At 48.5% G+C, this 15,112-nt stretch overlaps 5 protein-coding genes across 5 annotated transcripts in view; 3 read left to right on the forward strand and 2 right to left on the reverse strand.

The window, feature by feature from the left end:
• The window catches only part of CNBF2490 (hypothetical protein), a gene marked incomplete at both ends in the record, with an annotated part of 890 nt that extends 794 nt beyond the window's left edge, over positions 1-96 (forward strand). Inside the window, 2 exons of the mRNA XM_769727.1 lie at positions 8-28; positions 91-96. Coding sequence (XP_774820.1) covers positions 8-28; positions 91-96 — 27 coding nt within the window. The remainder of the gene's footprint in view (positions 1-7; positions 29-90) is intronic.
• Positions 97-2,038: 1,942 nt separating this feature from the next.
• CNBF2500 (hypothetical protein) lies at positions 2,039-3,247 on the forward strand (the record flags this gene model as incomplete). The annotated part of the gene is made up of 4 exons (XM_769728.1): positions 2,039-2,070; positions 2,121-2,381; positions 2,441-2,535; positions 2,589-3,247. The coding sequence occupies 4 exons, from the start codon at positions 2,039-2,041 to the stop codon at positions 3,245-3,247; spliced, it is 1,047 nt and encodes a 348-aa protein (XP_774821.1).
• Positions 3,248-4,317: 1,070 nt separating this feature from the next.
• CNBF2510 (hypothetical protein) lies at positions 4,318-5,072 on the forward strand (the record flags this gene model as incomplete). The annotated part of the gene is made up of 4 exons (XM_769729.1): positions 4,318-4,473; positions 4,540-4,648; positions 4,699-4,771; positions 4,823-5,072. 4 exons carry the CDS (start codon positions 4,318-4,320, stop codon positions 5,070-5,072), a joined length of 588 nt encoding a protein of 195 aa, XP_774822.1.
• Positions 5,073-5,263: 191 nt separating this feature from the next.
• On the reverse strand, positions 5,264-12,762 carry CNBF2520 (hypothetical protein; the record flags this gene model as incomplete). Its single annotated transcript, XM_769730.1, has 12 exons — positions 5,264-5,375; positions 5,427-5,626; positions 5,681-5,787; positions 5,840-6,031; positions 6,093-6,575; positions 6,632-6,817; positions 6,867-6,957; positions 7,008-11,527; positions 11,581-11,972; positions 12,019-12,284; positions 12,336-12,418; positions 12,681-12,762. The coding sequence occupies 12 exons, from the start codon at positions 12,760-12,762 to the stop codon at positions 5,264-5,266; spliced, it is 6,714 nt and encodes a 2,237-aa protein (XP_774823.1).
• A 1,652-nt stretch (positions 12,763-14,414) lies between these two features.
• CNBF2530 (hypothetical protein) lies at positions 14,415-14,821 on the reverse strand (the record flags this gene model as incomplete). The annotated part of the gene is made up of 3 exons (XM_769731.1): positions 14,415-14,603; positions 14,637-14,677; positions 14,728-14,821. 3 exons carry the CDS (start codon positions 14,819-14,821, stop codon positions 14,415-14,417), a joined length of 324 nt encoding a protein of 107 aa, XP_774824.1.
• Positions 14,822-15,112: the final 291 nt, after the last annotated feature.

Raw genomic sequence — 15,112 nt, forward strand, 5'->3', positions numbered from 1 at the left:
CGTGCAGCTTGCTTATATGAGGATGATGGTAAGTGGTTGTGGTGGAAATGTTCGGATCTGGAGTAGAAATGTTGACAACTTCGATGGTAGCGATAGATCTGAAGTGTGTAGAGGTCTTATCATGTTGCACCCCCTTCTTCTGTACCATACATACATATGCATCCTTCCAACCTCCAACCCCGGTCTCCACCCTCCGCTCTCGGCAATTTCACCCGGCATCTCGGTGCTCCCTGGAGCCTTCAAGATGTTTTGGATACATGCATCCCGCCTCCTTATTGACGGAATTTGCGACGCTTGGGCGATTCACTGGTAGACGTAGACGCGATTATGTCCGAATGATTATCCAGAGGACGTACGGGCGTTCTCTTTCCTCCTTCCTTTCTGTAGCTGCTGATAAAAGCGTGATGAAGATGAAAGGAGCAAGTAGTTGGGTGGCTGGTATTGTGAAATCGTTACTCTTGTAAGAAGGATTGCCTAGCCAGTGGCGATCGATTACCCTGATCTCCCTCCACTCATAGCTGCCAGCTGCTAGTGTCGATGAATACATGCCAGCTGTATTTTGTTGAAATGCACTCTCCCGACTTTTGTTTCACTAGTCCCCCCGCCCTTCCCAGCTACTGTCACTCTTCTACCAGTAATCATGGGTCGGTCTCTGGTGTGGGCCTTAATGGCAGCCATGGCCTCCGCAGACGCTCTTACTCTTCCAGGTTCAGGGGCAGTCTCTTCATCGCTCGAGGGGATTCCCGTGCCTTGACTTGAAAGCAGACAGTCCTGCCGACATTTCTGAATATGTATTTGCTTGGGTCAAGTCATGTCTGCCACTTGCTAACCGCATCGATAGTCAATTTATGATCGGCCTTATTGACAGGTGCACTGTTCAACTGTACATGCGGTATAGAGCTAGCTGGGCCAGCAAAAGCAACAAAAGCGTCGCAGACCGCTGGTTTTGAGTTCATTATCGCCGTCGCTTCTCCAGTCAGCTTCATTGTCTCTAGAACTGCCTCAACCACAAGATGAGAACGGATGCTCAACGATGAGAGTGTCGCTTACTGGCCTTTCATCTCTACCTCTTCACAATCGGATGTGAACTCTGAATGCCCCAGAGGAGACCTAAGGAAATAGTTCCGACTCATGGTGGGATATCGCCTCTGATGTGTCACCTGTTGAGACGGAATTAATAACCCCCAACAGGGGGCGGGCAAGAAATCCATTGCTGCCCGTTACGCCATAAGGAACGACACCACCAACGAGGTATCTTTTATCATGGGCGGCGGTGAAGTGACTTCCACCTCTACTCCTTATTGGGACGATTACAGTAGCGTGAGTTCATGTGAATTGTAATCGGTTCAGTAAAGTATCCAAATCATTGATGATTGATGTAATGGCATATACCTGGTTGGGGCGCCGCATGGCACCAACAAGTCACTAATACAACTCGTGAAACGTGTATTACTCCAATACACGGATAGTGGTTGTGAAAACAGATATTGATAACAGAAGACGAACAGTTGCCTCCGAGTGGGATACTCTTCTATGCACTTTTACGCATGCTGAGAGTTGCCACGAAAAGGAAGAAAAGCTTTGGGCATTCACGACAACGGATTGATGAATTCTATTGGCGCGAGGCAGAAGCCACCCGCACCATCTATCTAATCTACGTACCGTACGTACGAGGAGCGAGTGCTTAGGTAAACCAAATAGTGCAGAAAAAAAATAAAATGATAATAAAAAATGAAAAAATAATAAAAAATTTACGGCGGCCCGCCCCGATCGGTTTGTTTGTGTTGTTGAAAAAAAAAATGTGAGGCCATATGTGCGTTTAAAAAAAAAAAACTACACAGTGGCTTAGCTACTTTGCTTTCAAATCTGAAGTAAATCCCCCTTTCAGAGTGGCCATTACAATTCAACACATAGCTCAAAATCAAATCTTTTCGGCTTAGGAAGAATTGATAGAGTAGAGAATAGGAAGGTCACAGCGTAACCAAACAGTTGACAGCGACGGCAAGGCACAAACCAACCATCTTTGGTCCTCAAAACGATGGGCGTCCAGAACAAGGACATTCGCATTAAGTATGTTCATAACCTTGATACGCATACACATTTATACTGACAGTCAGCAGTTGGGATTCTGAACCCCGTCTCACTAATCATCTCGTGAATCTCATTGCAGCCAACTCGAGGTATAGTGCTTGTATCTTCGGTAGCAATACAGGGGATCGTTGGCTCATCGAGCGCGAACTTTGTCTTGAAGTTTTGAAGCAAGAGCCTTGGATGAGAGACAAAGAAGTACAGGGGTGGGTACGGAGGTCAGCAAATGGGTGGGAGGCGACGGATAAATGGACAAGCGGGATGGTCCATCCTGTGCGGAATCGTCTGCATCTGTGAGTGGTCTTGCCGAAGGAGGCTGACACAGGACGATGACTGATTCTCCATGCGTTAGGTTGGTCAAAAGGATGAAAGAAGGGTGGTATAAATCAAAGTATGCAATCGATCCGGAATGGAGTCGTGAAGAACAAGTTCCCGAAGTGACGCGAGGTATGTCGCTTCCTGCCCTGCATTCTGCACCTACTAATTTATACCACTTGTAGTCACGCTCGGGAGGGACCATCCTTACTATTTTACTCTTCGCTCCCTTTGGCTCAAGAACCAACATCCTGTATCCGCTTCTACTCCGGCCACTGTCCAGTCTTCACATGAACAAAACAAATGTAAACAACGCACTGCCTCCACATCAAGATACTGGCCTTCGGCGAAAAATGCCAATCATCTCGAAGGGCTCCATAAGCAAAAAATTCAAGGAGATGCGTCGCAAATGATGGCCGAATGTTTCTCCGATCCAGAGGGTGAACAAGAGCGGTCACCCAAACGACCGCGAATTGATGCTTCAGACCGAAGTTATGAGGGAAACCCTGATGAGGAAGCTGTTGTTGAAGATACTTTGGCGGAATCTCCTCACCCGGCAGATGAACCAGACAGTCGGGAAAGGGAGGGAAAGGGAACACCAAAGGGGTCGAACAGACATAGAGTGCAGGAAGGTTTCGGGGTTGAGAATTCAGTAGCGTCGCGCCCCACTCCTTCGTCAGAAAAGAGGCCGAGGGGACGGCCCAAGGGATCTTTGAATAAGAAGGGAAAGAAGATCGAGGTGCATAATGAGGGAAGAGAAATGCCAAAACCTCTTGATGGCGAACCTGTCAAGAGGGGTAGAGGGAGACCGAAAGGTTCCACTAATAAAAGGAAGCAGTACTAAGCTGTCATTCAAACAATGATGGGTTCTACACACATCGGGATAGTTCGAAAAGGACTTCGTTTATTTCTGGGTTCCCCTTAGATGTTTATAGATTTTCTGTAATGTACCAACGCTTATCATGCTATTGTATGCATCATCACGTTCGTGGTATGAACTACGGTCTTCTTTTCTGTCATTATGTTTAAATAAGCAGGAGTTCATCAGAAGTCAACTGAAATTTATTGCGCAATCACAAATAATAAGATAACCCAAGACACCCTTTGTATGTTACTCTTCAGTAGTATAACGGTTAGTATAACCGCTTCTCATTTGAAGTCGTTTTCTTCGGTGGACGCGGTAGACCAGGGTTCAACTCCCTGCTGGAGAATTTTTTTATATATTTTAGACACCCACTAGAAATAGTAAAATATCGGGATAAATAATTATCCCCTCGTTTCCCTCCACGAATATTTCATACCCCACTTCTTTTTGAAGTTATGTCTTACTACCTGGTGATCTACTTCATGTGCTAAACTTCTTTGGATTGAGTGCAAGACACTTTAAGGCCGGCGTACGCTCATGTTGTGTTGTTAACGCGTTAGAACGGAGGAAGTAGAAGAAGAGTAATTGGCTGGAAAGTGCCCGCTTCTGATTCTGGCGGAGCAGTATCCGGCTTATTGTGCTTCGCAGCGGGATAGAGCACAGAAACCACAATAATACAGGCTATCAACGGCTCGAGTGAATTATCACACTACGTACAGCACTTATTAGTTTTTGAAGTGGTGTGAGCTAGGCTGGACACAAGCCCCTCGACGGACATCGACCGGTCTCCGACGAGACACTCGGGAGCCTAGGTTTCACCGATGCCGCTGGCTATTACGTAGTGTGTCCATGGTTTGCCCCTTCCATCTCCTTCTGCCCCCTTTCCAGCATCCATAATTACCCCAGGCAGATAAAGCATGTCTGACAGCGCTCAGCGCAGCTTTCGCTCTCAACTGTCCTCATTCAGATGGGCCAACTCAGTTCAAGACGACTCTCAGCCTGCTCCCCCGCCCTCGGCCTCAAATCCTTTTTCTCGAGCATGGAATAGTATGTCGGGGTATATACCCCTCCGGAATGAAGGCAATAGTCAGGAGGAAGAGGCTTATTTCGCTTTAAGTGTGAGTACCTGGACACACCATGTGACGTTTCTGGAGGCTAAAGCGCTGACACAATCGTCAGAGATGGGAAAGGTGCGTGCTTCCTTCGTGCTCCTTCTGGCTTTCAAACAAGCTCGAAGCAGGAGACTGATTCTATATGTATTCTAAATCCAGATTCATTGGATTTCTGGCTTGTTGTGCTGGTGGAATAGCATGTTTTGGTATCGCATTCCTTTTCCTGCCCATTCGTATGTTGTCACAGCTTCAAAGAGAATACTTTGTCGTCATAAACGTGTTTGTTGACAATCAATAGTTGCCATTAAACCACGGAAGTTTGCGCTCGCCTTTACCCTTGGCAGCTGTTTGTTTATGCTTGGATTCGCCATCTTACATGGTCCTTGGAACCGTATGTTGCTTCCTTGCTAGGCACCCTGATTTCTAACATTTTTGCCCGTAGATTTCAAGCATATCCTTTCTCCAGAACGAATTCCCTTCTCTCTTTGTTATTTTGGCTCTCTAGGCCTCACCCTCTTCTTCGCCATCGGTATCAGATCCACTATCGGCACACTTCTGGCCTCAATCATACAGGTCGTTGCCCTGTTGTCATATGTGATAGCTTATTTCCCAGGCGGTATGACTACTTTGAGACTCGGAGGTCAAATGGCTATGAGAGGCGCGGGGAACCTATTACCAATCTAATAATGTGATGCGAAGTGATTAATAGCTGGTAATAATGCTACCATCAGTCGTCCGACATGAATCCTGCATTTATCTATAGAGAAATAATAATGAAACCAAACAGTCGTAAGGGATGCGGAAACCCAATGGTACATATACAATGCGATGAGAAATACCACCATTCTTAAGCGCTCTTCCAGCCGCAGCCCAAATTCACCCTTTAAGCTTGACCTTGCACCCCAAGTTCGGCAAGCACCTGTGCCTTCTGCTCCGCTGAGAGACCTTCTAAGATTCTCTTGAAACCAGACATGACTCCCTCCTGGTTGGTTCCGCTATAATTATCGTTAGTGCGAGACAGAAATTAGAGGCATAGTAAGACTTACGCCCAGGAAACCAAAGTGTCGGAACACCACTCGTCGCGCACACCCTGGATGAATGACTCAATAGCTTCTCCAGATTTTTCGATGTACGCAGCCACCTCGCTGTCGCTGGAAAGCTCGATGGGAATGAACTGCTGGAGAAGCTCTTTTCGCTCAGGATAAGTAAGACGAGGGTTGGCGTTTTCAAGTTTCTTGAGAATACGCTACAGATGACATCCTTGTTAGTCGGCTTTACATCAGATATAACTTCAACTCACAGTCTCGCTTAACTTTCTTCTCAAAGACCAGTAGATCGCACGACGAGAGTTCTCCCAGTCACAGGGAATACAGTCGGCTTTGGCCTTCATTCGACCACTTCGATCGTCTAAAGCTACGTCAGCGATTCATCGCACAACACGAGATATTTGGATACTAACGGAGATCGGCAAACTCAAGAGCGATGGATTGGTAAGCGGGGCCGAGATGTTTCTCACGAGCTTCAAGCTTAGCTGTCGCCGCAGTCTTCTCTTCGGGAGAAGCGTTGGGGTTCTCAACTTCCTTCTTGAGTCGGGCGTACTCCTCATCCAATCGTGCCATGGTAGCCTGGACCTTTGGCTTACGATATTTAACTGTGTGAGGTGATTGATTAGCTTTGCCATGCATATTATGCTAGACGGTAGTGGAACTTACCCTCCACGATACCCTCAGGTTCCAAGACACCACCCCTAGACTCATTGTCGACAAACATGGTCATGTGTTCAGGGTTGATGGATGGGTCCAAGACTACCCACGCACCACCTCGCAATTCCCCATTGGGTACGAGATAGACAATGACAGGGTGCTTGTAGCTACTGAGGCCGTCGACGATCTTTGCACCCTCCTTGAGAATGGCTTGCGCCATGTCGGACATACCGCCGGAGAAACCTCGGAAGTTGGCAAAGATAACAAGTGGGAGGCCCTCTCGGTTGGCATCTTCGATGGCAGTAGCAGTCTTTCTGGAGCTGTCGGGGAACCAAACGGTACCAGCAAGGGACACGCGACTTTCTTGAGAGTTCTCATTCGCGGGGTCGGCAGGGTCGACGCGCTCGATGGATCGAGTCTCAGCGGCAATGACTGCCACGGGTATACCACTGATTCTTCCTCGACCAGTCACAATGGTTTGAGCCCAGCCGCCTATGTGATTGTGTCAACTTTGTCATCGCAAGATGAGAAAAACAACTATCACTCACCCATCGTCTCAAAGAAACTACCGTTATCTAAGATACCAGATTTCCAGCTCTGCACACCATCAATGTCCTCACTGCAACCAGACAAGAAGTTTCGAGGGTCGTAAGCGGCCTTGGTGGGCTTCCACTCAACGGCTCGGTCCCAATGGTCACCAGTAGGCAGGATAGGGATAGCTCGACCACGTTGTTCTATTGTAAATCAGTCACGACTCATGAACAGTCAATTTGTCCAACCTACCGGGAATGAACATCAAATAGTTGATGATTTGTAGAGCACCATCCAGGTCGCTGCCCGCAGTCAAGTGAGAGATACCGTTTTTGTACATGATCTGGGGCAATAGATTAGCTGACTTATTCTCGACTGCTTCATTGGGCTCACCTGAGGACCACCCAACTGGATGTTACTCGTGTACACCTCCTTACCCAAAACTTTGTTGATAGCTTGAGCACCAGTTAAGATAATCGGTTGACCTTCTACTTGAACAACACGCTGTCCCAATCTGACAAGGTAGGCACCAATACCAACCGATCGTGCAGTTACCATAGAAATAGTAAAGATGTCATCGTATGCCCTGGAGGTTTCACCCGCAATCAAACCGGAGCCTCGTAAACATTCGACACCCAAACCGTCTTTGAGACCGATAACGGACACAATCTTATGCCTCCTCTCTCCATCGACCTCAATTTCGTCAGTGATCACACTGCCGGGTCCCATGTCATTAAGCTTATCAAGGTTGGCGGGTGTGAGGTAGAGATAGTCAAAACCTTTTTCAGGCTTGCCAGCTTCACGCCACGCAACATCGAAAAGAGCCATGACCTCCTCAGCCAGGCCAATACGGGCACCAGAATTTGCGGAAAGGTAAATTCGAGGAAGACCGTGTTTACGGGCATACTGGGTCGCCTTGTAGAAGAATTCATCTTCAATTGGACCGAAAGAACCAATCTGATAGGTGATGTCGTTAGAGATGACGACGACCCGACGGCCTTGGGGATACTCGGGTGTCTTGAGGGTGTACACCCAGGCGACCATACCGCAGGTGTTGAGACCAGGAGCACGATTCACTTCCTGCAACTCACCATGCTCGTCAAAGATCAATTCGGTAGCAGTAAGCAAATCTGATGGAATCTTGATGTTGGGCAGATATGTCTGGAGATTATGCCACGCTTTGTCAGTCGCCTGTCGGAAAAGATCTGGGAAGTCATAGACATAAGTGGTGCCGATCACATGAGCTTGGTATCGACGAGGCTGGAGAGACTCCTTTGTTGAGTAAGGGAAGTTGACAGGCTGGAGATGGAATTGACCGTTCTCGCCAATGGATTTAAGGATGGACTTGCCCTTGTCGTTATCGATTTCCTGATAAGCCTCATACTTGACTACAAATCCTGAGACATTCTCAATGAACGATCGGATGGGCAAAACGTTCCCTTCCTCGTCTTCAATAACCACTCTGATCTCCGCCTGAGTCACACGCAACCTCCACAGCCTCTTGCCGTGACGCTCAATGAAACCAGCCAACGCCTCCTGGATGTCGTCAAAGGTGACATTGAGGTTGTAGACACAGTTAACCATGATGTGGTTACAGTCGGCTTGTCGGTGCTGGGAGCTGACAACTTCAAGGGTATCAAGGATGTCACCTACGAGCCGGTCTGTCTCAGAGATAAGGTACTCCTTGACCTGCATGTTTCCTTGGAAACGACCCGGTCGAAGAAGCGCTCGCACAAAGAAGCGAACATCAGAGGTGTTCTCACGGCCAACAGCATGGTAAACGTGAATTTGTCGGTTAGAAGAAGGTTGAGGAGTGATCTTGAAGTTGGACAATCGTCCGAGTTCCAGCTGATAAGCAAGAGCAGGTTCGATGTCTCTGATAGCTTCTTCCTCCTTCCAATAACCCTCAACAGATTCGCGAAGAGTCACATAGGCTGGGTATTGGTCCTTGCGGCAGATTACGAAGCTGATTCGTCGAATACCTTTTCCATTAATCTCCGCAGCATACTGGTTTGCAAGCGCGTGGAATCGCTCGTTGAGCTCAATGTCAGACATCTGTTCGCCATTAAACAAACGTAGGGCGACATTCATAACATGAGGATGGCGGGCGTCCTTTCCGAATTTTTCGATGTGTTCAGCATGGCTGAAGGCGGGGTATATGGAGAGGAGCTTAGCAAAACTTTGCTCAAGAGAAGCCAAATCATTGTACGAAGTCATGAGACCAAATCGAACCGGCTCAGTCTTGGTGGTGACAACATAGCTGAGGTCAGACATGCTTGCGATACGGGTAAAGTCCTTGGTAGAGTCAACGCGAGGCGTGGCGGGCTCGCTTTGATGACCGCCGAGCTTGAATCGCCAGGTGATGATATGAGGCTCACCACCTTTTTCACCTGCTTCGTAGTCAAGGTGCAAGACGTTGTACACCCGATATGCTCGTCGGACGTACACTTCAAGGGCAGCAAGGGCAACCCAAGGATCATCATGATCGAAGAAAGTGGTGAGCACATCGAAGACGGTGTAACGAGAGTCGGTGACCTCCTTGAGAACATCAGCCGAAGGCAATCGATGGCCTGAGCCTTGCTGGCCGTAATAGCTGGTAGTGACAGCAGCACTGAGAAGTTTCTCCAACTGGCCGAGTCTCTCCTCATAACTCGGGAGAGATCCGACGATCATCACCTCCTTGGCCTTGAGTGCAACCTTGGCGGTGGGTCGACTGTCGAGAGCGGCAAGTCGACTAAGAGCATCATTGACACGGCTTTCGGGAGTCATGGAGGCACGAGGTGATTCGGACTTGATAACATCAAGCAAAGCAAGGACCAACTTGGTCTTTAAAGCAATCTTACTGTGGGAAAGGACGAGATTAACGACCTGATCAAGGTCTTTGCAATCATCTCGAAGCTTGAGAATGACGTTCTCTTGAGTACGGGTGGTGTCGGCGAAAGGCTCTTCAACATCGGCAAAGAAGCTTAGCAGATCCGCCCAAGTCTGCCACTCGTGAACTTTAAGTCCATGAGCGAAGGCATCAATCAGAGCCTTGAGAGGGGAAATGGCTGCAATAACTTGAGGACGCTCTTTGGGCAAGACATTTTCTTCAACAAACACATCGATGGTATGTTGAAGCTTGCGACTAGGGAACTCAAACCGTCCGGCACGGCAAGAATCCAAAATGCTGCGGATTTCGTCCTCGAGCTTTTGAGGGATACGACCACTGAGGGTGGACATGACGCCCTGGGCGTTAGAGTACGGAAGATCGGCGTCACGAAGGGCAGTCTCGACGATGCGAAGCGAAGAAAGGACAGAGGCACTGTTATCATAGCCGGAAAGGTTATCGTAGAGAACTTCAAGATGCTCGCGCAAACGTTGATGAGGCTTTGTGCCGTATCGACCGTTCTTTAATTCGAACGTTGGAAGAATACCCTCGAAAGGCTTAGCGAATTTGACCTTAGTAGGATCGTCGAGGGTCAAGATACCGAGCAACTCGCCGGAGGCCAGGGTCTGGCCAGGTTGCTTCATGAATTGAGCGATACCGCTCTCGCTGGCAGTCACTGACATAATCATCTTCATGACTTCGATCTCCGCATAGGCATCGCCCGCATCGACATGATCACCAGAGTCAATGAGGTACCGTACAAGTTTACCGGGAGAAGGGCTTCGGAGCTGACTTGGGTCCTGCTCATCTTCAATAAGTGTGGTCTTGGAGTCCACAGAAAGGACCATGGCGCCCACTTCTTCTCGGAAGTAAACCGTGTGAGTAGCGCCGCTCAGGGAGATCAGAAGACCACCATCGCTGAGACCTCGGCACCCAACAAAGATACGACCGCCGTTGAGGTAGAGAGTGAAAGAGTAGGCAGAAGACTTGGCCATGGCAAATGAATATCGCACATTCTCATAAATGAATTCACTCTTGAAGAACGTCTGGAGAGAATCCTTAGGAGGAACTTGACCCTTGTCAAGTACCGATTTGTACTTAGCAAGTGACGCTTCGTAAGCAATATAAGCCTTAACTACAGCACCACAAACGACAGCGACAACAGGGTCCGGGCGTTCAGACGTCATACCCTCCGCGATAAGGCCATCCAGCCATTGGGTGGTAAGGGTGTTGTTTTCAAATTCTGGCTTCTCCAACAACTTGATCAAGTATTCAACAGTCGTTCGAAATTCACCCCGGATGCTCAACTCCTTGAGCGCGACGACCATCGATTTCCGGGCCTCACTCCGCTCCATGCCGTAGGCAAAAATGTGCCCGAATTGAGAGTCCGCATATTCATGGAGACCACCAGCAGAGGACACGGAAAAGTAACCCCAGACGTTAGAGTTGGAACGGAAGTTGAGCTCGGTAAGGTTACCGGAAGAGGGCTTGAACCCAGCGTCGGGGTTTTCACCAGTGATACGACAAGCAATGACATGGCCCTTAGGAGTAGGCTTACGCTGAGTGTTGACGGATTCAGGCTTACTACCATCGAAATCAATTTCTGTGATGCCGTGAGGGTCCATACCGTAAAGAGTACGGATGTCTCGGATTCGGTGTAGAGGGATACCCATCGCAATTTGGAGTTGAACGGCTGGGATGTTACAGCCACTGACCATCTCAGTGGTAGGGTGCTCCACTTGAAGACGAGGGTTCAACTCGAGGAAGTAGAAACTATCATCAGAGTGGGAGTAAAGGTACTCGACCGTACCAGCAGAGACGTAGCCGACCAATTTGGCGAGTCGAACTGCAGCCTTCTCCATCTCTTCAAATGTCTCCGGCTTGGCAATAGTGACAGGCGCTTCTTCGATGATCTTTTGGTGTCGACGCTGAACGGAACAGTCTCGACCGAAAAGGGAGATGGCATTACCGTATTGGTCGGCGATAAGTTGGACTTCCAAGTGACGAGCTGATCCGGCAAGCTTCATAATGAAGATCGGTGATCCTAAATAATCGATCATGAGCATCTACAACGTTTGAACACTTGATTATACTCACCAGGTACTTCGCCGGCAACAGCCTGGAACGAATTCTTGAACTTCTCTCCATCCTCAACCTTTCTGATGCCCTTACCACCACCGCCCTCACTAGCCTTGATCATGATCGGGAATCCAATCTTCTCAGCCCTCTCAAGACCCTCCTCCCAGCTGTGGACGCAAGCATCGTCGTACGCCTTGTCAGGAACCGTCACGAAGCCTTGGGGGGAAAGTATTGTGTCGGAAATGCCGGTACCGGACCATGGCATACAGGGAACTTTCGCGTGCTGAGCAACAATGGTAGATGAAATCTTGTCACCGAGGGATCGCATAGCAGATCCAGGAGGACCGATAAAGATGATCTTCGATTTGGCGAGAGTTTCAGGAAGCCGAGGGTTTTCAGAAGCGTGACCCCTGCAATGGTTAATGTCTATGTGCATGAACTGACAAAATAACTCACCAACCAGCCCAGACGGCATGGACACCGGCTCGCTCCGCAACATCTACAATGAAATCAACGTTGGCATAGTTGTTGTTGTTGCTTCCACCTGGGACCTCAACGTATCGGTCCGCCATGCGGATATATTCGGCGTTGATTCGCAAATCTTCCGGAGTCGCCATGACAGTGAATTCAATTTGACGATCAGAGCCAAAGGTTTCGTAAGACCATTTTCTGATGGACCTAATTTCCTTAACAGCGGCAATACCGTTGTTGGCGATCAAAACCTATAGGACGGTTAGAGGCTGCCGCTGTGTCAATAAAAAGCTGAAACTAACCTTAGTGATAACAGTGTGACCGTTGTGAGCCTTGACGAAGTCGGTCACCCGGCCAGAAGGTGCGGACTCGACAGAGTTGGCGCCTGTAAATGCCGGCGTTAGCAACTTCGCTCTTTCTGTCAATTCCGCCGTCACCGCCAGGGGTCAACAATCAACGATCCATGTATAGAGCAAGAAGCAGAGATCAACTCTAGAAGGTTAACGTATACACCATAGGGCTCTCCCGAGTCCGCATGGCAACCGCAATACCTTGTTGATCCTCCGTAGGAGCTTAGATCGATCGGTCGATGCGAGGCAATGGCTGCCTGTCTGAGAAAACCTTGGATCCATGCCGCCTGAACTTACCGATAAATTGGGCAACTTTGGAATGGTCGTATATGTCTGATTGACCATTCACGGCGCTCCCGTTGGGGGTAGCCGAAGACATGGTTGACGAGATTCGCCTGTTGGATTTGATTTGAGAATATGAAGACTGGGTATAGGTCGTGAAGCCGTCACTTCCGGGCGTTGCCGAGTAGCACTGCTATGAGAGAAGAAAGAAGGAGAGAAATACGGGGACGTTGGGGAGGAAACGTGTGAATGAGGATGAGAAATGTTGGATCAAGGAGTTAAATGAAGCTGAAGGGTACGTAACCTGAATTCCTCCTGTCTTTTGGGGAAGCCAGCGCGGACACCTCTCCGGCAAAATCATTCCCCACGCGTATACATCACACTTACGTAACTTGCACCTCCACCTCCACCCCCCGCGCGATGCCGTCGTCCCCATCAAAATCGCGCCCATTCAAAGCCGACAAGCCCGAAATAACAGTAACTGCGTTTATTTATTTGTCTGGAATCGTTTGTCGGTGCCGTCTGCCGCCGTCGGCGACGCACTCATGCCGCATCGCTGTTAGTTTTATTGATGTTTCTCAAGTATGATGGTCTCCACGTATGACATAAAGCGTTTCTTTCATGGAGTGGCTCCAAGCTAATAGATGATACGAAGGAATATAGATGATACGAAGGAATATAGATGTCCTAGATATAGTAGAGATACCCAACAAATAGAGCTAACTACCATCAAGCCCTGGTCGTAACAACACGATTGAGACCGAACTCCCAATCAACCGATGGGATCAGCCTCACCTGCGCTGTCCATCTCGTTCTCACCAATTTCTTTTTTATGCTGATTAACGCTTTTTCTTCGAAAGAGCCATGTACCAAGCGATATGGTAATGAAGTCCACGACGAGCCAGGCGAGAAGGATACCCATGTTTTGGCCGATTTGGTTCTTGGTGTCAAATATGATCTATAAGAGGAGGGAGAGTCCGCATTTGAATCACAAGAAATATTAAAATAAAGGAAAGGTGAGACTTGCTGTTCGAATAATACGATTACAGTTGTAAAAGGGCATGGCGACACCGTATCGGTAAATCCAAGGCTGCAACTCGAGAGGCAAGCTGACGACAGACATATTCACGATAATAATTGGCGGAGGGAAGAAAATCATAACTTGGGACCGAGCACGATAATTGCAGACTCGGTAGCGAGACCAATCGCGGCCATGCCCAAGAAAAGAGCGAACCACCTAAGGAACAAACCGCCCGCATAAGTAAAGTGCGCGCCAAAGTGGACTTTGAAAGAGGGTAAGTTGACCATGCAGAAGAAGAAAGAGGCAGGGAGGTATAGACAGATAGGAGAGACAAGTCGGTAGATGATGTAAGCTCGAGTGGCGAGAAAGGAGGCGATGATTTCACGAACAGCATTGTTGGTCATAGTCATGATGAAGGAGAAGATGAGCATGTACTACATAAGACCAACGATGGCAATAGCCGCTTGAGCTACAGGCTGGTCGTAAGGCCTAAGGTTATTCATCGAATACCACAACACAGGGTTGGTGATCGTCGAGGGCGTCTGAGAGACGAGCCTGACAGTGTGACATTATTGGCGTTGTCTTGGAGGTAGGTAGCGGCGCTCTGGGTATTGTACTCGAAAAAAAAGCTGACTCAAAGCTTCCTGGATGCAAGGAATGAGATAGGTGTTGAGAGCAGTTTCCGGTCTAGCTTGCGCGTAGAAAACCTCGATGACAGAAGACCCGCTCTAGCTAGAGTTACCGTTTTCCCTAGAAGATAGAAGGGCATTGGAGACACCAGCATTGATGACAATGGATGCCCACACTCCTTCCTCAACTACATCATGAGCGACGTCAGCAGCGGCGAGAAGTTCAGAGGAGTATGTAGCAAAATAATTGAGGGTGGTCTGAGAAATGAGATCTCGAGAGAAGGAGGTCTGGCCGGTTTCACCGCCATCTCAATCGATCACTTTGACGGTCAACTTGTCGGTGTATCTGTTGTATTTCCACACTACACTCGTAAGTCAGATGATGTCCATCAAGCATAGTTTCCGAACTAACAAGAACCCCAATAGACGGAAACACATAACCACATGACAATGACGGTGATTACAACAGTAGTGCCCAAAATCTTAGAAGCAATCTTCCTGAACATAGCCATCTCCGGGTCCCAAACTATTTTTTAGTAGTAACTAGCAGATCAAACAAAGGAAAGCGTTCTCACAGTCATATTTAACTTTTCTAATTTTGGCTTACATGCTCCAGGTTCAGCATCCGCAGCTCCAGCGATAGGCGTAAAGTTGCTTGCATGCCGCTTTAGCCTCTGTAGTGTCGTTCGCCTGGGGCACATCATTTACATCCGATCCCTTCTCCTCGCCATGAGAATTTCTGAGAGTTTTGCCAGGTTGACTAGTTCCAGTCCGACTTCTAGTCTTCTCCCCATTTC

The sequence above is a fragment of the Cryptococcus neoformans genome, chromosome 6 (genome assembly GCF_000149385.1).
Source record: "Cryptococcus neoformans var. neoformans B-3501A chromosome 6, whole genome shotgun sequence".
In the NCBI taxonomy this organism is placed as follows: Eukaryota; Fungi; Basidiomycota; class Tremellomycetes; order Tremellales; family Cryptococcaceae; genus Cryptococcus; species Cryptococcus deneoformans.